Source organism: Hyla sarda, chromosome 3 (assembly GCF_029499605.1).
Source record: "Hyla sarda isolate aHylSar1 chromosome 3, aHylSar1.hap1, whole genome shotgun sequence".
NCBI lineage: Eukaryota > Metazoa > Chordata > Amphibia > Anura > Hylidae > Hyla > Hyla sarda.
In genome coordinates this window covers 163,331,222-163,358,457 of record NC_079191.1, presented here as the reverse complement: position 1 = coordinate 163,358,457, position 27,236 = coordinate 163,331,222, and the positions used below count along the sequence as shown (strand labels likewise).

At 44.9% G+C, this 27,236-nt stretch overlaps 1 protein-coding gene across 2 annotated transcripts in view; it reads right to left on the bottom strand.

Moving 5' to 3' along the window:
- The window catches only part of LOC130361843 (probable cation-transporting ATPase 13A5), a 179,940-nt gene that overhangs the window by 38,631 nt on the left and 114,073 nt on the right, over positions 1-27,236 (bottom strand). For both annotated transcript variants that reach the window (XM_056565410.1, XM_056565411.1), the window contains exons 21-22: positions 25,739-25,818; positions 2,292-2,334 (exon numbers count right to left, since the gene is read on the bottom strand). In XM_056565410.1, the coding sequence (XP_056421385.1) occupies positions 2,292-2,334; positions 25,739-25,818 (123 nt within the window). The remainder of the gene's footprint in view (positions 1-2,291; positions 2,335-25,738; positions 25,819-27,236) is intronic.

The window sequence follows — 27,236 nt, the reverse complement described above, 5'->3', positions numbered from 1 at the left end:
TAAATGATGTTGTGACAGAAACGATCATAAGTTTATATATAATGCAACATTTTTACAACACATGCATTATGGGCGTATATATACATACTAATTTGTTCTATATTACATTGCAAATTCATTGTTAAAATGTTCCTTTTATTTAATTCTTTGAAAACCCAATAAAATCCATGTTAAACGGGAAAGATAGGTAGCATCCTTAACAGAAAGTTTTTTAGGAGGTGGGTTCTGATCTCTCTCTATTTCTAGATTGTTAGATTGATTAGGGTCAGGTAGTAATGCCAGGCTGAGGGATGGGAAGGGTGGGGGTGAGTAGGAGGGAGTATTTCTTTTGTAATTGTTGATTACTGTGTATGGAAATTTATATAAATAAACTATAGTAAAATAAAAATAATAAAGGGATGTGAGATTAAAGGGGTACTCATGCCCTAATACATCTTATCCCCTATCCAATGGATAGGGGATAAGATGTAAGATGTAATATGTATAAGATGTATGATCGGGGGGACCCGCGCAATCTGTCATTGTGCACCCACTTTTGTGAGCTCTCCGCAGCACTGGAGGCTCCAAGTGTGTAGCGCAACGACCACAGGGCCGGAGTATCATTACTTCATGACCCCGCCCCCATGTGACATAATGCCCCACCGACTCAATGCAAGTCTATGGGAGGGGGTGTGGTGGCCGTCACGCCCCCTCCCATAGACTTGCATTGAGGGGGTGAAGCGTGACATCACACGGGGGCGTATTCGTGATGTCGCGATACTCCGGCCCCCATGGTGGTCATGTTACACACAAAGAGACTCCAGCACTGTGGAGAGCTCACAAAGGTGAGTGCGAAATAACAGATTGTGGGACCCCCGCGATTACACCTCTTATCCCCTGTCCTTTGGATATCTGTTTAACTTTATGGCACCAGTTGATTTATAAATTTTTTTTTACAGTGGAGTACCCCTTTAATCAATAAATCTGTCCCTGAGCTACTAAGGTGCAGGGCATAGCAAAGAAAAAGGAACAACATAGTGTGGAAGTCAGGGAAATGGTAAGTAACAAAAAAAGGTTAAGCAAAGAACAAATAAAAAAATCACAAAACTGGTAACAGCAAATTGAGAAACAGCAAAGTCAGACCGGCCAGGTCAAAATCAAGATAGCGGCAAGGTAAAGAATCAAATAGCAAGAGAGAAGTCAGGTCACAAGCCAAGGTACAAAACCAGGATGACTACAAGGTACAGTACAGCAGGCAAAAGAAAAAATAAGAGCTAGCAGAAGTCAGATATACAAAACAATTTGGTAGGAACAAATGCTGGTGAATGAAAAAAATTCAGCCATGAGCAAAGGCTGAAGACTAAGCAGGGTTTTAACACCTTAACGACCATGGACCGGCTGGCCCTTGGCTGGTTCCTGTAGCTGGGGGCCGGTTTTAATAGCCGACATGTGGTGACTGCTGCAGCCGGCTATTAACCCTTTAGATCGCTGCTGTCAAAGCTTACAGCGGCATCGAAAGGTGCCTTTATCCCATCCCTGATGGTCCAGTGGGGTGGATTGCCCCCCCCCGAAGCGCAGTCATGGGGGGGGAGGCGATCCACTGTGGAGGTAGCCTGAGGGTTTACCTTTCCTGCTCTGCCAGCTCTGGCGCTTAGATTGATAAAGCCTGGCAGGACCAGGCTTTATCAATTGAGTGCAGAGCACACAGATAAATGTGGTTCTATGGAACCACATTGATCTGTATGAGGAATCAAATGATTCCTCCTTAAAGTGCAAAAAAAAAGTTTCAAAAAAGTTTCAAAACACACACACTAACCCCTAAAAGTTTAAATCACCCTCCTTTTCCCAAATTCCAAATAAAAATATATAAACATAATAAAAATAAACATATGTGGTGTCGCCGCGTGCGTAAATCGTATATTGTCAATTTTGGTCACTTTTTATACCATAAACAAAAAGTAATGAAAACGTTCAAAAAGTACGATCAAAACAAAAATGATACCGATTAAAACTTCAGATCACGGTGCAAAAAATGAGCCCTAATACCACCCAGTTATAGGGGTCAGTAGAGGACTATTTTAAATGTATTAATTTTTGTGCATGTACATTTTTTTCCAAAAGTACAACAAAATCAAATCTATATAAGTAGGGTATCAATTTAATTGTATGGACCTACTGACTAAAGATAGAGTGTCAAAATGGATCATGTATTTACTGAGGAAAATTATCACATTTCTAATATCTTTGAATGGAAAGGAAATGAGAACCTTTAGGATTAACAGATGTTTTGAAGGTGAAATTGGTTTCCTTACCCCACAATCATTAGCTCCATCTCCACACATACCAACAAAGTAGCTGAAACAATAAATTAGGAAAAATTAGATATTTAAATTTTACATATAGATATTTACATATGTGAGTGTGTATATACATGTTTGTGAGTAATTCAATATAACTTTTTATGTGACAATACTTAAGAAATTACACTCTGCTATAATGTAAAGTAGTGAGTGCACAGCATGTATAACGGTGTTTAATCTTGCTGCCCCCTCAAAATAATACACAGACAATATGCCACACTCTGCATCTAATTGGTCTGCATGAAGGAATCCTCTTCTAAAGATGATGCACAAGAAAGCCAGCAAACAGTTAACTGAAGACAAACAGACTAAGGACATTAATTACTAGAACAATGTCCTGTGGTACGATAAGACAAAGATAAATGTATTTGGTTCAGATGGTCTTGGCTTGCATGAGCGCTGAGGGCTGCTGGCACTGGGGAGCTACAGTTCATTAAAGGAACCATAAATGCCAACATGTACTGTGACATACTGAAGCAGAACTTGGCCACCACCTTGCTAAAGAAGCTGAGGGTAAATGAAATGTAATGGCCAAGCATGTTTCCAGACCTAATACCTATTAAGCATCTCTAACATCCACCAGCTCTGTGATATCATCATAAAGGAGTGGAAGAGGACTCCAGTGGCAACCTGTGAAGCTCTGGCGAACTCCATGCCCAAGAGGCTTAAAGGGAACCAATCATCAGATTTTACCCTATATAATGCTTGGCAAAGTGTTATATAGGGTAAAATTGTTGTCCTCACCATCCCCGGGGGATGCTCCTGCCCCCAGGGATGGTGAAGATATGAAGTTATAAACTAGTCACCGCCGCCGCCGTAAGTAGTCACCTGGGCGGGGAGCTCTTCTCATCTACTCCCGTTCTTCGGCCGGGAGCGATGCCCCCTCCGCTTGATTGATGGGCCGCGTCATTGTTCCGCTCACTGAACAGATGGAGCAGAACGATGACGCGGCCCATCAATCAAGCGGAGGGGGCGTCGCTCCTGGCCGAAGAATGGGAGTAGGTGAGAAGAGCTCCCCACCCAGGTGACTACTTACGGCGGCGGCGGTGACTAGTTTATAACTTCATATCTTCACCATCCCTGGGGGCAGCATCCCCCGGGAATGGTGAAAATAAAGATTTTACCCTATATAACGCTTTGCCAAGCGTTATATAGGGTAAAATCTGATGATTTGTTCCCTTTAAGGCAGAACATGGGCTAGCCTTAACTGGACTTTTTCCATGCTGGGAAATGCACCCTAGGCTTTTAACGCAAAATAACAAAAAGGCTTATAACTCAGCATTAGAAAGGACTTTAGGCCCAAATTTATCAAACTCTATAAGAGAAAAGAGGAGAGATTTTCCCACAGTAACCAATCACAGTTCAGCTAATGAGCAGTGGTAAGTGAAAGCTGAGCTGTGATTGGTTGCTGTGGTAAAATCACTCCAGCTTTTCTCTCACAGTTTGACAAATCTGGGCCTATAAAGATAAGCATGGTATGCCTATAATTTTGATGACAAGCCCTATTTTACCATGAGCTTATTAACACCCCAGTTTTCCTGCTGACAGGTCTGCTTTATTGTGTTGTTGAAAATGGAAAGCATAAGAATCTGACCTTGACTAAGAACCCCCCTTAAAACTTCAGTTTTATTATTGCTTATTAAAAATACAAATAATTTGTGAAAAAATGTCACCAGGTGGCAATATGTGATTAAAATCATGGACGCTGTGTCTATCTGGATGATATTCTTGCAGTATATGGATGGGCACAATTTGACATCACGGTTCCTTAGACTGTGTATCTGACAGCTCTATGACTTGTCTGCTACCTATCCTCTTTATTTTACAAGTCCCTAAGATACAGTCATGTATGAATTAAAACCTATCTTTAACCTCCCCAACGTTTCCTCAGGATATCTGGCTTTATCAAGAGCTTGATGACAATGGTGAGACCACGCTAATTTCGGGCTTTTATAGACTCTTATGTTTGCCATAATGACATCATCTCTATGCGCGCACTTTATGCAATAGATCTCTGTAGTGTCACTGAAACACATGACCATGGTGATATGTACATCCTTTGTATAGTACCAAAGGATATAATCCTACATTCAAATGAATATAGGATGACTGGTTGTCTGATTATATCTTTAAATTTTTTAACAGATCCCATATATAACAAATTATCCTCCTCCAGATGCCAGTGTTCAATCCATGGTAAGTATGAAGATGAAGTTCGTTATATATATTCCTATTTTTATTTTACCCATACCTCACTATTTCTATTTTTGTTTTAGCTATTTAAAAACCTAATCCTATATGTGCCTGCCTTTGTGATGGCTAGACACAAAGTACAGATCATCTCCAACCCACCGGGTCTTGTAGAGTATGCTGTAGGTAATACAATGGTCACTTAATTTACAATATTAAGTAGTTCCAGGATGACCATTGTATGTTGAGACTATAACTCTATGGAAACCTGTAAATTGGTTCTGAAGCCCCCAAAATGTCATCCAAAAATAGGAAAAGTTAGGATCAAAGAAAAATAAGTAGATAACTAATACAGATAAAGCAAATCTTTACATATAAAAGTAAGAAAGATCTGCTGGGAGCTGTAATCACTGTCTATGTAGAGGACAGGAGCTTCTTCAGGGTCCTGTACAGTACATATAATGTCCTTAAAAAGTAAAATGAAGCCGCCCTTACCTGGTGTCCAAAGGAGCAGCTAACCGTGGCACAGGTAAAGAGTAGTACAGAACATGCAGTACCTCCCTGTACTGTAGGGGGCGCTACCAGAAAGCCAGTCAGTGTGTGCTCTTCGGTAATACAGGGGTTTTACCAGTAAAATGCCCATTCCAATTGGTCGCTTCTTCCAGCCATTGACACGTTTTGCAGATCTGAACTGTCCGTAGCATTGTATGTTAAGTCTGGTTTCAACTTACAATGATCCAGAAAAGACCATTGTATGTTGAAACTATTGTAAGTTGAGGCCATTGTAAGTTGAGGGATCACTGTATTCACAAAAAATACTCCTTGGCTCATATTTAGTTTTTGTTGGGTTATTTTAAGATATTTTGGAACAGAGGACGTCTGGGACATGTCACCGCCACTGTTCGACAATGTTTGTCAGAAAAATCCGACAAACCAGACATTGCATTCTTAAAAGCTTATAAAAGGGGCATGTCACAAAGGGGTGTGGTTGGTTGGAAAAGGGGCATTGTTTTACAACCTGACCTATTTACTATCGAATTCACAGAAAATCACGTAAATGAATGGCTGGAAATTTCCAAATAGGAAAAGTTGGTCAGAAAATGTTCCTGACTTGTAAATCTATGAATCTCATTAGCAAATAGAGAGGAATCCTGCAAGCCTGAAACAACTTTTCACATTAGTAAAAACCCAACACTTTTAGCAAATGAGGACCAATGTCTTTGGTGGGTAAGGCTTACTAATGAGTGTGGTTAACTCAAAGGCTAGCCTATCTGTTCCAATCTGACAGAAGATGTCAGAAAATTTTAATGCTGACTATAATAAAAGATGACAGAACACAGTGCATCACAGCATGCTGCATATGGGGATGCATAGTCAAAGACTGGTTCGAGTTCACATACTGCACCCTGTCCATACCTGTAAGCATCACCAATGGGCATGTGAGCATCAGAAATACCCATGGAGTTATGGAAGAAGGTGCACCCTCTTACAAAATTCCCTTACCCTGGCTTGCAACTCCCAACGTATGTGTGCCCCATCCTTTGCCAATGGTAGATATGTGTCTCTTAGTGTGCAGTCATGTAGCTGCCCTGCACTGTCAGTAAAATCACATTGGAGGAGAATGATCAAAACCTGTGTAAAAGCAGAGTGGTGCAGTTGCCTACCAAACAGATTGCTATTATCTTATATTAGAGATGTCTTCAAAAATGAAAGAACCATCTGATCAGTTGCTATGGGTAACTTCACCACGCTTTCTTTAAACAGGTTTTGATAAATCTCCTCCATCGTCTGCATCAGCAATTTCTATTTTTTTTCTCATTCTTATTGCTTTTCATTTAACAAATGGAGGGACGGTACATAAAGGGAAAGGGAGTAGGGGGATTTAGTAGAAAAGCAGTATACATTAATAGAATAGTTAGTGCTGATACAGGAGTCAAAATCGGGTGACACGCCTAAGTCAGAAATTATAACATGCAATACAAGAAGATACATTTAAAAAGGGTTCATCTGTCTACTTTTCCATAGTAAACAAAGAAAGAAAATGATGTTTAGGCATGTGTCTGTGACAAAGGTCACAAACCATTAGAAGGCTTAGTACATAACATAACAGACTAGGGATAGTGTACACAGAGGTGTTTCGGAGATGAAGAGGCTAACAAAACCAAAAGAGTGAAGTAAGTTTTAACATATGTCAAATCACATGTGTCAAATATCTATTGTCCTTCCACACATCCACACACATTAACCAAAATGATAAGCTATACACAAATACAAATTGGGTTAATGACACAAGGTCAAGCTCAATCGGAGAAAACAGGGAGGGATCAGATTAATGGGGGTTAGGAATAATGGGGCTCAGGGCTCTGAGACTGCCTGTTTGATAGATACAAGTAAAGGGGCCGGGTCATTATCTAATCATGTTCCCATGTTTTTATATATTATATCCAAGACCCTCATTCAAAAGGTGTGTATGGGGGAAATTCCTGCCATATGTGTGATATGGTGACCTCAGCTCACTTACAACACCAGAAATGGTCTGATGCACAGGGGAATAACTTGTGTAAATAGGCCCATACTCTGGTCTCTTGAGCCTTACAGGAGATTGAGATTTTGTAATATAAGATGAAAGTCTGAAAATCTGAGGGTGCAAAAGTATTGCACAATTCCTTCTCCTAGCTTGAGACAAAAGAGGGGATGTCTCACTATTGAAAGTCAAATAATACACCATAAATCAGAGAACTTGTTTTACTTGGAGGAGATGTGGCAGAACAGAGAGATTTAAAAGTGGTTAGGTCTCGATTCAGCTTTAAACGGATTTTATGAGAGAGAGAAATAGGTGAATGTGTGGATTGAGGAACCTTGTCTCCATACGGCAGCAACAAAGAGCCTATCATGGCCTGTGAAAACGTATAACTTGCATTTTGCTGTTTATATAGAAAGGTGGATGTGTGAAAACCAGGTGGACAGTTTGTGTTCCCAATGTATATAAAATGCTTTTCAGGGTCCGGACTGGTATGCGGGGAGGACACGGGAGTGGATCCTCTGTGTCAGTGAGGTGATGGCGTGGGCCGTACCAGGGGAACGGAATCTAAGGGGTTACTGGTTTACACCAGAGCCCGCCGCAAAGCGGGATGGACTTGCTGCGGCAGGTAACCCCCAGGTCGTTCCACCTGATAGCGACTCAACCTCACTGACAGCTGAGATAGGCGCGGTACACAAGAAAAAGGCAAGGCGAGGTCAGACGTAGCAGAAGGTCAAGGCAGGCGACAAGGTTCGTAGTCAGGGGCAACCGCAAGGGGTCTGGATACACAGGCTAGGGATACACACAAAACACTTTCTCAGGGCACTAAGGCAACAAGATCCGGCAAGGACAGGAAGGGGAAGAGGGCTTTTATAGGAAATGGAAGTGATGCACTGATTGGGCCAGGCACCAATTAGTGGTGCACTGGCCCTTTAAATTTCATAGAGCCGCTGCGCGCGCGGGGACGGAACTGAAGGAGGACAGGGCAGGTGAGATGATCGGGAAGCGACCCGCGGGCGGGCATGTCCCGCCATGTGGATCGCATCCCTGCTGATGACACTAGAGCAGTGCTCCCGGTCAGCGTATCTGATCGGAGCGCTGCACACAGAAGGACGCTGCGAGCGCTCCGGGGAGGAACAGGGACCCGGAGCGCTCTGTGTTACAATGCTCTACTTCATAAATGAAGATATCACTTTAGTTTAGCATTTAACAGTTCCTTAATCTTTGAATGAATGGGTACAAGGTCTTTCAGGGCCTCCTCTTGTAAGGTAAATATTAGAGATGAGTGAATTGAATATGACGAATCCCCATTCGTTACGAATTTCATGAAAAATTTGATTAGCAACGAATACGAATATCACAATAGTTTCATTAAACTCCATTTAGTGCGGTCCCGGCTCCAGGGCATCTAAAATGGCAGATTCACATGGGAGGAAATGGGGCAAGGAATGCTGGGAAGGCAGGAACAAGGGTAGGTGGGATGACCCTGAATCAAATTCAGGATGCAAAATCAGCAGCCAGTCACCCCTGTGATGTCACAGCCCTATATAATCGCCATCCATATTTCGGCTAGTCAGTTCATCCTTTCACTGCAGAGAGATAGGACAGACAGCGCTGTGTGTTACTCAGACAAGCTTTTTCCAGGACCATTTCACCTCCTAGTCACGTCAGCGTTCTTGTGGACAGAGAGCAGTGCGTTTTTGCACAGAACAGAATTTTTACTGCAGCAATTAACCTGCCAGTCACTTTCTACAGCATTGTATTACAGAGAGGGGCAGAGAGCTGTGTGATGCCTCACAAGCTGGCTCCACTGTAGTTAGGAGAGGAGGGAGAAAAAAGTTTTAACGCAACTCTGTGTCTTTGTTCCACAACAAATGGTCTGCTGGTTATACTAGTCTGTAGACCAGGGGTCTCAAACTCAAATTATCTGGGGGCCATGCACCTTTCACATATAATGCCCCCATTATGCACCCCTTACATATATTGCCCCCATCATGCGCCCCTCCTCATCCAATCATCCACCAGCAACACCCTCCACGAGCAGTAGTACCCCCATCATCCATCAGCAACACCCCCCCATTCCCCCTACCCCCCTGTGGTAATAGCATGAGCTGACGGATGATGGGGGTGCTATTGCTGGAGGGGGGGAAGCATTAGGTAGGCAGCAGTTTCCCCACATTAGGAAGGTAGCAGTTTCCCCACATTAGGCAGCAGCATGTTCCCCACATTAGGTAGCAGCATGTTCCCCACATTAGGTAGCATAGATTCCCTACATTAGGTAGCATTGTGTTGCACCTCCCCCCCCCTGACACACTCAGATAGACCCAGACAGATACACACATAGACACACTTACCTTTCTTGCACAGCGCTTCTCCTCTCCGGCGGTGGCCTGACGAGTGACGTCACTAACGTCCTCTTGTGTGGGTCTGTGGAGGGACGTCACACGTGTGAAGTCCCTCATCAGACTTGGGCGGGCTGACTGGAGACAGGGGGGGTAAGTGAAGGTAATGGGTTCTATTGGACGGGGCAGGGGGGGGGATTAATTTAGGATGCAGATGAAGACTGGAGGAGGGGAGATGTACTGGGGGCAGCATGGATGCAGATGAAGGCCATCCAGACACACACACACACACACAGGGGACGGAGATGCACCCCCATCAAGTCTGGTGTGAAGTCTTCCGGCATTTAGCCTTGCTTGCCCAAAGCAGGGCTAAATGCCTGAAGAAGTCACCTGCCCGGCGCCTTGAACTGCATGTCCTGGGCGTCAGGTGATACAAATTACACATCCCTGGTGGGGGCCGCAAAAATCCGTCTCTGCTGTAGACGGCATAATACCTAGCAGTCCATTCCTGATAGTCTTTGAGAGAGTGCAATTTTGGGTTTAGTACACAGCGACTGGTGTTGTGCACAAATACGTTTTTTAAGCGTACTGTAGTGCATTTTTCTGCCCTCATAAGTGCATACCACATACCTACATCTAAGTGGTGTACTGATTTGTTATTGTTAAAGTCTCAAGGGCCTGGATACTGTGAAAGGCCAGGCAAAAGTAATCACCAGCTGGTGTTTTACTCCAATACTTTTGTAAGCATACTGTAGCTCATTGTGCTCCCCTCATAAGTGCATACCACATACCTACATCTAAGTGGTGTACCATTTTGTTATTGTTAAAGTCTCAAGGGCCTAGATACTGTGAAAGGCCAGGCAAAAGTAATCACCAGCTGGTGTTCTACTCCATTACTTTTTTAAGCGTACTGTAGCTCATTGTCCTCCCCTCATAAGTGCATACCACATACCTACATCTAAGTGGTGTACTATTTTGCACCTGTTAAACTCTCAAGGGTCTAAATACTGTGAAAGGACAGCCAAAAGTACACACCTGCTGCTGTTCTAGACAAATACTGTTTTAAGCGTAGTGAATTGTATTGTACTTCTGTAACGGAGTTGGATGTGGATCCTCTACCTGTGTGGCTGATGACTCGGACCATTTCGGGGAGTGGAGTCTAAGGTGCCGCTGGTCTTCACCAGAGCCTGCCACAAGGCAGGATGGGCTTGCTGCGACAGGCGACACCCAGGTGGCTACCCCCGACAAGGCTCGACCACACAGGTAACTGGGCAAGGCGAGGTACCAAAGGAGGAGGCTGTAACATAGTCAACATAGCAGAAGGTCAAGGCTGGCAGCAAAGGTTCGTAGCCAAAAAACATAGCAGGAAGGTCTGTATACCTGGGTATGGCAAAACAGGCAATAGGGAACACTTTTTCTCAGGCAATAGGCTCTGAAGATCTGGCAGGGGGTTGTGGGAGATGCAACAACTTATAACATGCTGTCAGGTGCTTTTACTAATTATAGGCGTACTGGCCCTTTAAATCTCAAAGCGCAGGAACACACATGCCCTAAGGGACAGGGACGCGCGTGCTGGAGCTGAGAGAGTAAGAGAGCTGCAGGAGCGGGAGGAGGTGAGTTACGGCCGGGATTCACATGTGGGTGCATCCCGCATTGCGAATCCTGGCCCTGCCGGCGGTCGGGGACCTGGGGACACTGCGCTCACGGCTGGTGCTTGCGGCTGGAGCGCAGTGTGTAGCAGTACCCCCCCCCCTTTGGTTTCCTCCTCTTTTTACTACTTAAGAAACTTTTGAGAAGATCCTGATCTAGGATGTTATCCTGTGTTTCCCAAGACCTCTCCTCTGGTCCGAAATCCTCCCAATCTACAAGAAAGAGACGTGAGTTAGGAGTCCAGAATTTCTCTGACTGAATATACATCCGAGGTACCTGAGATGGGATAGGAGAAACGTCCTTTTTAGAGAAGCGGTTATAGATGACGGGTTTGAAGAGGGAGACATGAAAGGAATTTGGGATCCGAAGGGAGGAAGGTAGATGAAGGGAACAAGCCACTGGATTTAGGTGTTTCTTGACTTTGTAAGGACCCAAGTAGCGTGGACCCAGTTTTTAACATGGTAATTTGAAGCAGATGTATTTAGATGATAACCACACTTTATCCCCGGGTGAGTATTCGGGAGGAGGACGCCTTTTCTTGTCCACTTGAAATTTCATATGGGTCATGGCACGAAGAAGGGAGAGACGAGTCTCCTTCCAGATGGAGAAGTCCTGTACAAGTTCATCAGCCATAGGGACACTGGAGGGAGAAGACAAGGGCAAAGGTGGACGAGGATGAATTCCATAGACTACAAATAAAGGTGAAGATCCTATGGATTCGGTATCCTTATAGTTGTACGAAAACTCTGCCCAGGGTAGTACATCGTCCCAGTCGCCTTGGCGGGCAGAAACAAAGTGGCAAAGGTATTCTCCCAAGACCTGATTCACCCTCTCAACGTGACCATTAGATTGGGGATGATAGGCAGAGGAGAAATCCAGCTTAACTTGAAGATGTGAGCAGAGTGCCCTCCAGAATATAGAGACGAATTGGACTCCCTGGTCAGAAACAATGTGTCGGTAATCCATGGAGACGGAAGATATGGGAAAGGAAATGTTTAGCGAGTTGAGGTGCAGATGGTAGACCAGGCAAGGGCACAAAGTGAGCCAGCTTAGAAAATCGGTCCACAACTACCCAGATTACCGTATTGCCGCTAGAAGAAGGAAGGTCTGTAATAAAGTCCATTGCAATGTTAGTCCAGGGCAGGTCAGAAACAGGTAAAGGATGTAGAAGACCGGTTGGCTTGGCATGTGGCTGGCTGGGCAGGAACGAACAACATCTGTGACATCCCGTTTCAGAGTGGGCCACCAATATTGTCAGGATATAATATGCAGGGATTTACGGATACCGGCATGACCGGCCAACAGAGAGGAATGACCACATTTAAAGATTTGGGGTCTCAGACGAGGAGATACATAAGTCTTCCCAGGGGCAGATGCTGAATACTTACTTGCTGGTGCTGCAGAAATAAGACGATCAGGAGGAACAATATGTTGAAGGTGTTGAAGGTGTGATTCCAGGTCTTGTGCTTCAGAAGATCTTGATAAGCATCAGCCTAAAGATTCTTCTCTGCTGGATGGAAATTAATAAAAAAGTTAAACCTGGCTAAGAATAGGGACCAGTGAGCCTGACTAGGGTTGAGGCAATGAACAGACTGAAGATAGTGTAAATTCTTGTGATCCGTGTAGATGGGTATTGGATGCACAGAGCCCTCTAAGAGATCTCGCCATTCCTCCAAGGCCAACTTAATAGCCAGAAGTTCACGATCTCCTATAGTATAATTTCAATATGATGAAAAGAAAGTCTTAGAGAAAAATCCGCAAGTCACAGTCCTACCCTTGGAAAATCTTCGTGTCAAGACTGCTCCTGCACCAACTGAAGATGCATCCACCTCCAAAGTAAATGGCTTGTCCAGATCTGGTCTTGACAACACCGGAGTACAAGCGAAGGCAGACTTTAAGTGCTTGAAGACGTCCTCAGCCTCAGGGGTCCTGACCTTCAGATTGGCAGTTTTTTTTGGTAAAAAACACGATGGGGGCAACCAAAGGTGGAATAGTGTGGAATAAACTGCCGGTAATAATTGACAAAGCCAAGGAAGCGCTGAATCGCTTTCAGACCAGAAGGTTGGAGCTACTCCAGTACAGCGGATAATTTGTTAGGATCCATTTGAAGCCCTTGACTGGTAAAAATATACCCCAGATACAGTAGATTGGTCTTTTCAAAAGTACACTTTTCAAGTTTTGCATAGAGTTGGTTGTCTCGGTGACGCTGTAAAACTTGACAGAGATGGAGACAATGAGTGTTGAGATTGGGTAAATAGATAAGAATGTCATCCAAATAGACAATGACACAGGAGTAGAGAATGTCCCGAAAAAAAAGCCATTGACAAACTCCTGGAAGACTGCTGGAGCATTACATAGTCCGAATGGCATTACAAGGTACTCAAAATGTCCGTCTCGACTATAAAACGCAGTCTTCCTCTCATCCCCTTCTCTTATACGAATCAAATTTTAGGCACCACGAAGATCCAGCTCTGAGAAAATCCTGGCACCTCGCAGGAAGGGGATAACTATCTTTTACTGTAATTTTATTCAGTCCTCGGTGGTCAATGCAAGGACGCAACAACCCATCTTTTTTTTCCCCTCAAAGAAGAACCCAGCTCTGGCAGAAGAGTATTTCCTGATGAATCCCTTCTAACGATTCTCCTGGATGTAAGTTGACATGGCCTGGGTTTCATGAACTGACAAGGGGTATATTCGGCCCCTGGGACGTGTGATGTCAGGCAGTAAATCAATGAGACAATCATAAGGACGATGTGGAGGCAAGACTTCAGCTTGCTTTTCACTGAAGACATTAGCAAAGTCCTGGAGGAATGAAGGTAAACCTGGCAGAGGACTAGACGAAGTTTTCAACTTGGGTAACCTGCAGGGTCAGACGAGACCGATCCACTTGCATAGCCTCCACTGTGGGAGGCAACATAGAAGGTTGCGGTGTTTCCTGGAAAACTGGTGCCAGATGAGGAAAGCGCTGAGGTCATGCAGGTTTCCTTTCTTGTCACAGTTCCTCTTGTCTCTCAGAGAAACGGATATCAATTTGGGATGCCAATTGTATAAGTTCATTCAGGTTAGATGGCAATTCCCGGGCAGCGAGGACATTCTTAATTTGACTTGATAATCCTCTCTTGAAAGTAGCGCAGAGAGCTTCATTATTCCAAGACAACTCCGACGCCAGGATCCGGAACCGGATGGCATACTTGCCCACAGTGGAGTTGCCCTGGGAAAGACTCAGCAAAGCCGTCTCAGCGGAGGAAGCTCGGGCAGGTTCTTCAAAGACGAAAATTCGAAATTCCATCAAGAATGGTAGTGATAGCATCACTGCGATCCCACAGTGGAGTTGCCAAGGCCCTACCAGATAGGAGACTGATGAAGATGGCTACCTTTGCTTGTTCTGTGGAGAACTGGTCCGTCATGAATTCAATGTGTATGGAGCACTGCGTCATGAAACCTTGACAGGACTTGGGATCCCCCTCAAACTTCTCTGGAAGTGACAAACGGAGTTTGGCTCCGAAGGAGACTGCAGCAGCGGGACGATGTACTGGAGCTGGAGGAGGCTGAGGCTGTGGCAGGTGCTGATGGGCAGATAGCAACTGCTGCATCATGGCGGATGGCTGATTAAGCTGCTGTGCGTGACTGAAGTGCCACGATAGAAGCAAGATCTGTGTTGTCAGGCTGAGGAACCCCAGCAGGATCTATGGCCGGATCTTACTGTAATGGAGCTGGATGTGGATCCTTTACCTGTGTGGCTGATGACTCGGATCGTATCGGGGAGCGGAGTTTAAGGTGACGCTGGTCTACACCAGAGCCCGCCGCAAGACAGGATGGCAGGCGACACCCAGGTCGCTACCCCGACAAGGCTCAACCACACAGGTAACTGGGCAAGGTGAGGTAGCGAAGGAGCAGGCTGTAGCGTAGTCAACGTAGCAGAAGGTCAAGGCAGGCGGCAAAGCTTCGTAGTCAAAAAACGTAGCAGGAAGGTCTGGATACACGGGTATGGCAAAACAGGCAATAGGGAACGTTATTCCTCAGGCAATAGGCACTGAAGATCCGGCAGGGGGGTGTAGAAGGTGCAACAACTTATAATGTGAGAAAAGATGGTCCAGCACTGCTAAGTCGGTAAATTATGAGGAATTTATTGAGCAAAAAACCATACAGGTACAAGTAAGTGAAGCATTTCGGCCGCTAGTACATAGCCTTAGTCATATGTATGACTAAGGCTATGTACTAGCGGCCGAAACGCATCACCTACTGGTACCTGTATGGTTTTTTGCTCAATAAATTTCTCATAATTTACCGACTTAGCAGGGCTGGACCATCTTTTCTTCTATTATTTCTGGACTCGGTCTGCCCCAGTCCAAGACAATGCGGGCTACTAAGGAGAGCTGGATGTCACTACATTTGAACTTATAATGTGCTGTCAGGTGTTTTTACTAATTATGGGTGTACTAGCCCTTTAAATCTGAAAGCTCCGGCGCCCGTGCGCCCTATGGGAGAGTTCTCGAGAGAGCTGCAGGAGCGGTGAGTGATGGGCTGGGATTCGCATGCGGGTGTATCCCGCAATGAGAATCCCGGCCCCGCCGACAGTTGGGGACACTGCGCTCATGGCCACTGCTTGCGGCCAGAGCGCAGTGTGTAACAACTCCCCTCATATATGCACTAAGTTTGTGAGGCAGAGAAGTGCCAGGACGTGCACAGAGGAGTGGCAGAGGCCTAAATTCATCAGACGCAGGCAGAGGTCGCATTAGACAAGGTGGCAGCAGGAGTCGCAGCGAGAGGCCTGATCTCCCGGTATCAGCTAGCTGTGGTGTCTGGACCAGCAAGCCATCTGATTGGTTAACATGGTCATCCACTTCATCACAAGTGACATCTGATACCCCCAGTCAATAGTTGGTGGGTTCCTCAGACACAACCCTCAGTTGGCATGGCCCAGGAGAAGTTCCTGTCCTCCCATTGCCTCTGTCCTATGCTGTTCCCTCCCCTAAATAAGTATCTCATGCTGTGGGTTCAGCTCCACTATTCAGTGAGGACAATCTAAGAGAGGACAGTCAACTGCCCAGCCAAGAAGTGGAGGAGAAATCCGCCGCTTCCTCCACTAGGCGGGCAAGTAATGATGAGTAGAGTGACATGGGAGGTGTGTTGCCAGCGTTCAGGGTCCTGAAGCAGACACTGTTGAGGAACCTGGGGAGGACATCAGTGATGTGCGGACACACGTTGATGATTATAAAGCCGATGGCAATTGGGAGCCGGGTGCAGAAGGGGCTTCATCTTCATCAGGAGAAGAGGGTTGCAGGTTGCCCGAGAAGCAGCAGCTGAGGTAGCATGGTGGTAGCATGGTTGGCAGTCAGCATGGTAGCAGAAGTAGAAATTCTGGAGCCAAATGTGCCCGGGTAGACCACCTGCTGCAGCCTACCTTCCTGGGAGGTAGTGGAACAGGGAATCGGCAGTAGCAGTCAATTAGTGCGAACTGTTGGTGGGAAAATCAGCTACTCGGCGGTGTGGTAGTTTTTCGTCAAGCATCCGGAGGAGATTAACATAGTCACATGCAAGATGTGTCAGCAGAAGGCATAATGTTGGCACCACAGCCCTTCATCAACATATGCTGCGCCACCATAAAGCGGCCTGGAAAATCCATGGCTCTGATGTAGTTGTCCAGCCTGCTGCACCACTCAGTGCCATGCCGCTCCCACTTTCAGGCAGCCAAAGCTCCACCACCTCAGCCGAAGGGAGCTGTGTGTCATACCCTCCTTCTGTTGCTCCAGATGCTCCTGCTCCTCCTACTTTTAGTTATTCCGCCAGCAATCCATCGGTGAAGCTATGTCCAAGAGAAAACAGTATGCGCCCAATCATTCAACGGCGCAGAAGCTGAATGTGCTCCTATCCAAGTTGCTGTTGCTGCAGTCCCTCCCTTTTCAAGTGGTGGACACTGCACCTTTCAGAGAGCTAATGGCTTCTGCAAAGCTGAGGTGGAGAGTCCCAAGCCGTCATTTCTTTGCGAAGAAGGCAGTACCAACCGTGCACAATTTTGTAGTAGATAAGGTGGGCCTGTCCTTGATCCTGTCGGTGTCTACCAAAGTGCATGGCAGCACAGACATCTGGAGCTGTAACTATGGTCAGGGACAATACGTGTCCTTTAAGGCCCACTGGGTGAATGTGGTTCCTGCAAAGCCACAACACCAACTTAGACAGGTCATGCCGCTTCATCCTCCATGCTCTCAGGCCATTGGTCCTGTTACAGTGTGCGCCTCCGCCTCCTAATCCTTCACCATGTCTTCAGTCTCCACTGCACAGACAATTCTCAGTTCCCCTTGAGCATACCATGTGTGTAGGGCACGGCCGTGTCACGCTGTTCTTCACATGGTTTGCCTCGGTGAACGGAGTCACACAGTGGAGGAACTGCTAAAAGTCATTCATAAAGAAATCAGAGCATGGCTTACTCCACGAAAACTGGAAATAGGAACCATGGTGACTGACAACATGCTTAATCTGGTTGTCAAGTGGTTCCTGAAGTGTACCCCCCATTTGCAAGACATCCTAAAAATGGGAAGGAAACTGCATGCACTTCAGCCACTCGTGCACCACAAAGCACACCCTCCTTGAGCTGCAGCGTCAGAACGGTATCCCCCAACAAAGTCTGATTTGCGACGTTGCCGCACGTTGGAATTCCACCCTCCATATGAGCAGAGAAAAGCCATCATCAATTTCTTTATGATCCAAGCGGATAGGGGGACTACCCTGTGTAACTTCAATGTGAACCAGTGGCAACTCATACGTGAAACCTGCCATTTGCTCAGGCCCTGTAAGGAAGCCCATTATTAGTCATTCACCAGGATTACGGGATGAAAAACATCATTCCGCTGCTTCATTTCCTACAACACGTGTTGGGAACAATGACTGGTCAGGGCACTGGAGAAGTGGCACCTACATCTCACGGCCACATGAGCCCTGTGGGGGCTGAACTGGAGGAGGAGTAGGAAAAGGTGGAGGGGGAGGGACAGAGTGGAGCACAGTTCAGGTTTCACAAAATGGGCGGTTTTTCTAGTCATCTGACAGGAGAGGAGGAGCAGGAGCAGCCAGAAGAGCTAGAGGGTTATGAGGAAGGAGAGACAGAGGACCCAGACACACCGTGGCAGTATGCAGTTGAGATGGAGGCAGGGAGTCCCTCCAAGTCACTTGCACAAATCCCACGATGCGTGGTCACTTGCTTCCGTAGTGACCGCTGATTTGTCACCATTCGGCAGCAGGATGATTTCTGGCTCTCCACCTTATTGGACCCTCGCTACCGCCACAACATGGGGGCCTTTTTTACACCCACTGAGAGGGAGGACATACTAACCTACTACAGAGACATCCTACTTAGTCAGTTGGCCAATGCCTATCTGCGCCATCGTCTGTCTTCTCGCAGGTCTTACTCTGGGGGCCTTCTGTGCTCACCTTCCACTGCCATGGGTGTGAGGTGGCAGGAGCAGTACCAGCTCCATCAGTAGTAGCCTGAGTCTACAGTTGCTGATGAGTAGTTTCTTCACCCGCATAGTGAAGCAAATCATCATCAGAAGGCAGACCTGGAGCAGGACCTGGACAACCAGCAGGTGGTGGCATACCTTGACATGCCCATGCCAACACACCTTGAAGATCCACAGGACTTCTGGGCAGCCAAACTTGATTTGTGTCCGCAACTAGTAGCCCTGGAAAACCTGTCCTGCCTGGAAAGCAGTGTGCCATCAGAGCGGGTGATTAGTGCTGTCCACGAAAAATGTGGAGAGACTGACCTTTGTGAAGATGAATCAGGCATGAATCAGCCAGGATTTCCACCCACCAATGCCTGATGCATCAGAGTAAATTGACCATGGTGCCACACCAACACTTCCCAAATATGTATAGTGCCAAAAAGATTTAAGGCGCTGCTCCCCAGATACAAACATTACTCTACATCAGACCTTTTTTTCCCCACCTTCGTCACCAGCTACTGGTATAGCCATCCACAGCATCACTCTGTCACCAGGTCACTTTCAGGACTTCTGATGCTGCTTCTGCCACCTCCAGGCTGTCTCATTCTGCTACCACATGGTCTCCTCATGCTTCCGTCACTCCCAGACTGTGTAATTCAGCCACTATATGTTCTACTCATGCTTCCTCCAACTCCAGGCTGTGCCATTCAGCCACTATATGGTCTCCTCATCTGACGCCAACTCCAGGCTGTGCCATTCAGCCACTATACGGTCTCCTCATTTGACGCCAACTCCAGGCTGTGCCATTTAGCCACTATTTGATCTCCTCATGCTTCCGCCAACTCCAGGCTGTGCCATTCAGCCACTATATGTTCTACTCATGCTGCCGCCAACTCTAGGCTGTGCCATTCAGCCATTATATGGTCTCCTCATCTGCCGCCAACTCCAGGCTGTGCCATTTAGCCACTATATGCTCTCCTCATTCTGCTGCCAACTCTAGGCTGTGCCATTCAGCCACTATATGGTCTTCTCATCTGCTGCCAACTCCAGGCTGTGCCATTCAGCCACTATATGTTCTTCTTATGCTGCCAACAACTCCAGGCTGTGCCATTCAGCCACTATATGGTCTCCTCATGCTGCCGCCAAGGCTGTGCAATTCAGCCACTATATGTTCTACTCATGCTTCTGCCAACTCCAGGCTTTGCCATTCAGCCACTATATGGTTTACTGATGCCGCCAGGCCTGGGATATTACCTTAAATTTTTATGGTAGCACTAGTTACCATAAATCTTCAATTTAAATTTGAAAATTCATCTTTTAACCCCTTAAGGACACAGCCCATTTTCACCTCTAGGACGCAGCCCTTTTTTGCACATCTGACTACTGTCACTTTAAACATTAATAACTCTGGAATGCTTTTACTTATCAATCTGATTCTGAGATTGTTTGTTTGTTTTTTCATGACATATTCTACTTTAACATAGTGGTAAATTTTTGTGGTAACTTGCATCCTTTCTTGGTGAAAAATCCCCAAATTTGATGAAAAAATTTAAAATTTTGCATTTTTCTAACTTTGAAGCTCTCTGCTTGTAAGGAAAATGGATATTCCAAATATTTTTTTTTGGATTCACATATACAATATGTCTACTTTATGTTTGCATCATAACATTTACGTGTTTTTACTTTTGGAAGACACCAGAGGGCTCAAACTCGCTATTTTTCATGGACCAGTTCAGGTTTGAAGTGGATTTGAAGGGTCTTCATATTAGAAATACCCCATAAATGACCCCATTACAAAAACTGCACCCCCCCAAAGTATTCAAAATAACATTCAGTAAGTGTTTTAACCCTTTAGGTGTTTCACAGGAAAAGCAGCAAAGTGAAGGAGAAAATTCAAAATCTTCATTTTTTACACTTGCATGTTCTTGTAGACCCAATTTTTGCATTTTTACAAGGGGTAAAAGGATAAAATTTATACTTGAATTTGTAGCCCAATTTCTCTCGAGAAAGCACATACCTCATATGTCTATGTAAATTGTTTGGCGGGCGCAGTAGAGGGCTCAGAAGCGAAGGACCGACAAGGGGATTTTGGAGAGTACGTTTTTCTGAAATGGTTTTTGGGGGGCATGTTGCATTTAGGAAGCCCCTATGGTGCCAAAAACACATGGCATACCATTTTGGAAACTAGAACCCTTGGGGAACGTAACAAGGAATTAAGTGAGCCTTAATACCCCACAGGTGTTTCATGACTTTTGCATATGTAAAAAAAAACAAAAAAAAAAAACACTAAAATGTGTGTTTCCCCCCAAATTTCACATTTTTGCAAGGGTTAATAGCAGAAAATACCCCCCCAAATTTTTAACCCCATCTCTTCTGAGTATGGAGGTACCCCATAAGTTGACCTTTAGTGCACTACGAGCGAACTACAATGCTCAGAAGTGAAGGAGTCATATTTGGCTTTTTGAGAGCAAATTTTGCTCGGGGGGCATGTCGCATTTAGGAAGCCCCTATGGTGCCAGGACAGCAAAAAAAAACACATGGCATACCATTTTGGAAACTAGACCCCTTGAGGAACGTAACAAGGGATAAAGTGAACCTTAATACCCCACAGGTGTTTCACGACTTTTGCATATGTAAAAAAAAAATTTTTTTTTTTTTTACCAAAAATGCTTGGTTTAGCAAAAATTTTACATTTTTAAAAAAGATAATAGCAGAAAATACCCCCCAAAATTTGAAGCCCAATTTCTCCCGATTCAGAAAACACCCAATATGGGGATAAAAAGTGCTCTGCTGGCGCACTACAGGTCTCAGAAGAGAAGGAGTCACATTTGGCTTTTTGGAAGCAAATTTTGCTCTGGGGGCATGCCGCATTTAGGAAGCCCCTATGGTGCCAGGACAGAAAAAAAAACACATGGCATACCATTATGGAAACTAGACCCCTTAGAGAACGTAACAAGGGGTAAAGTGAACCTAAATACCCCACAGGTGTTTCACGACTTTTGCATATGTAAAAAAAAACTATTTTTTTACACTAAAATGCTTGTTTTCCCCCAAATTTTACATTTTTACAAGGGATAATAGCAGAAAATACCCCCCAAAATTTGTAACCCCATCTCTTCTGAGTATGGAAATACCCCATAAGTGGACGTGAAGTGCACTGGGGACGAACTACAATGCTCAGAAGAGAAGGAGCATCATTGAGCTTTTGGAGAGAGAATTTGGCCATGTGCATTTCCAAAGCCCCCCGTGGTGCCAGAACAGTGGACCCCCCCACATGTGACCCCATTTTTAAAACTACACCCCTCATGGAAGGTAATAATGGGTGCAGGGAGAATTTACACCCCACTGGCATTTGACGGATCTTTGGAACAGTGGGCTGTGCAAACTAAAAATTTTATTTTTCATTTTCACAGACCCCTGTTTCAAAGATCTGTCAGACACCTGTGGGGTGTAAATGCTCACTGTACCCCTTTTTACATTCCGTGAGGGGTGTAGTTTCCAAAATGGGGTCACATGTGGGTATTTAATGTTTTGCACTTATGTCAGAACCGCTGTAAAATCAGCCACCCCTGTGCAAATCACCAATTTAGACCTCAAATTTACATGGTGCACTCTCCCTTCTGAGCCTTGTTGTGCGTCTCCAGAACACTTTGCGCTCACATATGGGGTATCTCCGTACTCAGGAGAAATTGCGTAACAAATTTTGGAGGCTTTTTTTCTTTTACCGCTTGTGAAATTTTAAAGTATGGGGCAACACCAGTATGTTAGTGTACAAAAATGTTTTTTTTTTTTACACTAACATGCTGGTGTAGACCCCAACTTTACCTTTTCATAAGGGGTAAAAGGAGAAAAAGCCCCCCAAAATTTGTTAGGCAATTTCTCCCGAGTACGGCGATACCCCATATGTGACCCTATTCTGTTGCCTTGAAGTACGACAGGGCTCCAAAGTGAGAGCGCCATGCGCATTTGAGGCCTAAATTAGGGATTTGCATAGGGGTGGACATAGGGGTATTCTACACCAGTGATTCCCAAACAGGGTGCCTCCAGCTGTTGCTAAACTCCCAGCATGCTTGGACAGTCAATGGCTGTCCGGAAATGCTGGGAGTTTTTGTTTTGCAACAGCTGGAGGCTCCGTTTTGGAAACACTGCTGTAGGATACGTTTTTCATTTTTATTGGGGGGGGGAGGGGTGGTGGTGGTGGGGGGGGCAGTGTACGTGTGTATATGTAGTGTTTTACTCTTTATTTTATGTTAGTGTAGTGTAGTGTTTTTAGGTTACATTCACACTGACGGCGGATTACACTGAGTCTCCCGCTAGGAGTTTGAGCTGCGGCTGCAGCTCAAACTTGAAGCGGGGAACTCACTGTAATCCGCCGCCAGTGTGAATGTAACCTGTACATTCACATGGGAGGGGAGGGGGGCAAAACTACAACTCCCAGCTTGCACTGACAGAATGTGCATGCTGGGAGTTGTAGTTTTGCAACAGCTGGAGGCACACTGGTTGGAAAATACTGAGTTAGGTAATAGAACCTATTACCTAACTCGGTATTTCGCAACCAGTGTGCCTCCAGCTGTTGCAGAACTACAACTCTCAGCATGTACTGATTGCCAAAGGGAATGCTGGGAGATGTAGTTATGCAACAGCTGGAGGCACGCAAGTACAACTCCCAGCATGCCGAGACAGCCATTTGCTGTTCCTGAATGCTGGGAGTTGTAGTTTTGCAAGATTTAGAGGGGTTCAGGCTAGAGATCACTGACAGTGGTCTCTAAACTCTGGCCCTCCAGATGTTGCAAAACTACAAATCTCAGCATGCTAAGACAGCAAACTGCTGTCTGGGCATGCTGGGAGTTGTAGTTTTGTAACATCTGGAGGGCTACAGTTTAGAGACCACTGTCAGTGATCTCTAGCCTGAACCCCTCTAAATCTTGCAAAACTACAACTCCCAGCATGCCAACACAGCAAACAGCTGTCAAGGCATGGTGGGAGTTGTAGTTTTGCAACATCTGGAGGGCCACAGTTTAGAGACCACTCTCTAAACTGTCGCCCTGCAGATGTTGCTAGGCAACAGACTCCCGGACACGCGGCGCCATACTCACCTCCACCGCCGCCATGATCACAGCCGCCGCCGGGTAAGTGACCGCCGCTGCCGCCGCTATTACACGGTTCCCCCCGCTGTGCCCGGACACCGATGGGTGGGCATAGCGGGGGGGGGGAACCGAACTTTAACCCTCCCGCCCCCAGTCTGCTATTGGTCGGCCGCTCCGCCAATCAATAGCAGGGATAGGAGGGGTGGCAACCCTGCCACCTCACTCCTATCTCTTCAAGGGGGATCGAGGGTGTCTTGGACACCCACGATCCCCCTTATTTTATCGCGGCGCTGCCGTTGATGGGCAGGGGGAGAGCGCTCCCCCAGCAAACACCGTAGATGCCGTGATCAGAACTGATCACGGCATCTATGGGGTTAATGCTGCCGGCACCGGCGCGTTCGCGGCCCCGGCATATGCGGTGGGACTTCGGCTGTGATTGACAGCTGAGTTCCACCCGCGATCTCCTGCCCTGCCCGCAGCAGAGCAGGAGATCGCTTGGACGTATGCATACGTCCATTTGCGCGAACGTGTAGTTCGCCTGGACGTATGCATACGTCCAATAGCGGGAAGGGGTTAATCTTAGGGTTTCTGAAGCCCTATTGTCTCCTCATGCTGCCGCCAGCTCCAGGCTGTGTCATTCAGCCACTATATGGTTTACTGATGCTGATAGCCTGGGACATTACCTTAAAAAAATTTATGGTAGCACTAGCTACCATAAATCTTGAATTTAAATTTGAAAATTCATCTTTTAATCTTAGGGTTTGTGAAGCCCTATTGTCTCCTCATGCTGCCGACAGCTCTAATCTCTGTCATTGTGCTGCCATGTGACTCCTTGTTAGATTGGGTTTTGTGGTCATACAGTACTATTTCAAAGTAAACATCAGGGACATTAAACTTGGGAATCTAATATAAATCTTCAATTTAAATATAAAAAGAATTGATGTAATGTTTTCAAGACTGAGGCCCTATGGTCATTGACATCATATTACCTGTGAAATTATCAAAAAAATACAATGAAACAGCTTGGAGCAATAACAATGAACCATAACTGATTAAAGGAAACATTCACACTTTCACAGTCAGGGGGGCAGGCAGGGGCTGGATTAGGTGGTATCTCGTCTGGTGGAGGACCACTAGCTCGATTTTAAGATACAAGTATGAGCTTTTTCACTGCAGCCACTTCTAGCTTATCCAATTGCACAGAAGCGGAATGTTGCTGGTGCTGCAGTCCCTCCCTTTTCAAGTGGACACTCAGAGTATGGGGGTGTGCTGAGAATCAGGGGCTGGAACAGGTGATAGCTCGCCTCGCGGCAAGAATGGGTAATCAAAAAATCAAAATAAATTCAAATGAAATTAAATAAAAATGACATAAAAAAATTTGCCACATCCAGATGCTCTGCGGCAGTGATTCTAATGGTGATGCCTGTAATCTGCATGTCATACTGAATAACAGTATTATTTCACTAACACAGCTCACTCCCTATGCATGTTAGGACAATGCAAAGTGTTCTACACCCTTATTGAGCCTCTCTGTAGGCCAGAAATAGCAATTTTTTATAGTGATTTCCCGTAAACAAATTCTGAACACACCAATTTTTTTCGGAAAATTCTGCTAATCTGTCGAATCGAATGTTTCAAAAAAAAATTCCTTATCTCTAGTCAATATATGATGTGTTTCTAACATATGTAAGTGGACAGAAGAGTTTTCAGTATATGAACTGCCTATTTTTTCAAGTGTGGAACACTTCTCATAGCATTAATTTTAATGTTTACCATGTTTACCATCTAGTTGAAAATGGAATATAGTAGTTTTTAGTAGTTATAATACCCCTTTAACTTTTGCTGCTTTGTTCTGAATTAAGTTTAACTCTTCTAGAACATAAGGATGACACTGATGGCAGAAGTAAGTGAGAATGCCTGACTAGAAGGAGAATGGTGCTCCTTAGCCTGCAGGCAGGCCAGGCAGTCAAGTGCACTACTGTCTACCTTACCATGTCACAACTTACAATCACAATGGATAATGGGACTTAGACCTGCTGTGCTCTAAACTTTTGACTTGTCTGGATGACAAAAGTTAATTTTTAATTATACTAACAAAAACCACATATGTATGTGCAGCTGCTAAGAGTTAGGCTTTTAGAAAAAACAAAGCGACTTTTTTATAACTTACTCTAATTTTTGAAGCTCTTCGATAAGGCTTGATTTTTGCTTTGGAGTCATTCTTGCAAAAATGGTTCCATTTAATAATATCTTGAAAAGATAAAAAAAACGATATTCAATATAAAGAATAAAGGAAAAACAAAGAATAAGATAGGTTTAAGTATAATTATTATTAGTTTATAAGGCTATGGTCACACAGTGTGTTTTCAGGCATATTTCACTGTAAAATATGCGTCCACAAAAGAATGGAAAAATTGTGTCTGTATTTTAATTTTATTGTTCTCAATATAAGTCTTTTGAAAAGTGGTTGTCTTTGCACACAATAAATGAAAACAAAATAGGACACATTTTGTCCATCTACATAATAAACTGACATGTCACTTATTTGCACATCCTTTATTAATTCAATATAAAATCCAATATGCTTAAAAACTTGTGTATAACACTGCCTTAGAGCTCTAAAACCCCAGTATAAAACTACTAGGGTAACCTAGGAATGCATTCAAGTAGTTTTAAAGTGGTTTTGAGGCAGAGTTATGGCAACATGCCATTTTGCTTGGCACAAGCCTGCCGGTGCTAAAGGCACGTGGAGGTATCAGAAGATACAATATCTTTTTCCATGCTTTTTAAAAAACTTTTCCTTTTTGAGAGTAGCAACTGGTTTTGAGTCTGGCAAGTGAAGACACCATGGATTTCTTCCAATCATTCTAAAAATTCTTCCTTTTGGAAGTTGCAAAAAGATTGGTGTCCCAAAATAGTAAGGGTTGGGGAAAAATAATTCCAACATTCTGGCTTTATACCTAGGGTCAAAGATTGTGGCTATCCAGTACTCTATTTCTTTTAAGCGCACAATATGCCTGTAACTTTGCAAGCAAGAAAACTTACAGCTCGCCATCCTTGCCAGGTTTTCTGAGGCCCGGCTTGTTTCCCCTCCAACCAATACTGCCAAGGTTGGTAATCATGGTCATTGTCTTTATCATCATCCTCCTCCTTGTGTAGGTTTTTGTCCCCTATTCCTTTGACAGATTCCATGTCCAAATCCTCCTTATTCAGGTCTCACTTCCACATCCAACTCCTTCTCAAGACAAATATCCATAGTGCTGCCAGTGAGATGTAAACTCTTCTCCATCTCTCCTTGCTGAATCCCTTAGCGGCATAACATCATTAATTTAATTGTTTTTCTTACTAACAAATCTTGTTACCTCTTTGACAGGCCTGAGCACGATAGAGGTGTCTATGATTATCTGCCAATGCCTCAGCTGAAAGTCACACTGGCTCCAAAAAACTGTCTGTCTTCTGCAATAGGTAGTCTGTTACCCCTTTGTGCTGCTGGTACAGAGTTTCCTGGTATTTGAATGTTGCAGATAAGGAAATGTTGAGGAAGACTATTTTGGTGCTGTAGATCTAGTAGGGTATGTTTAAAAGCATAAGAACGGTAAACAGAATGTAAACTTTCCTGCATTTATGCCAGGACATCACTAAGAATGCCACAAAAAGTGTTTAAGAAC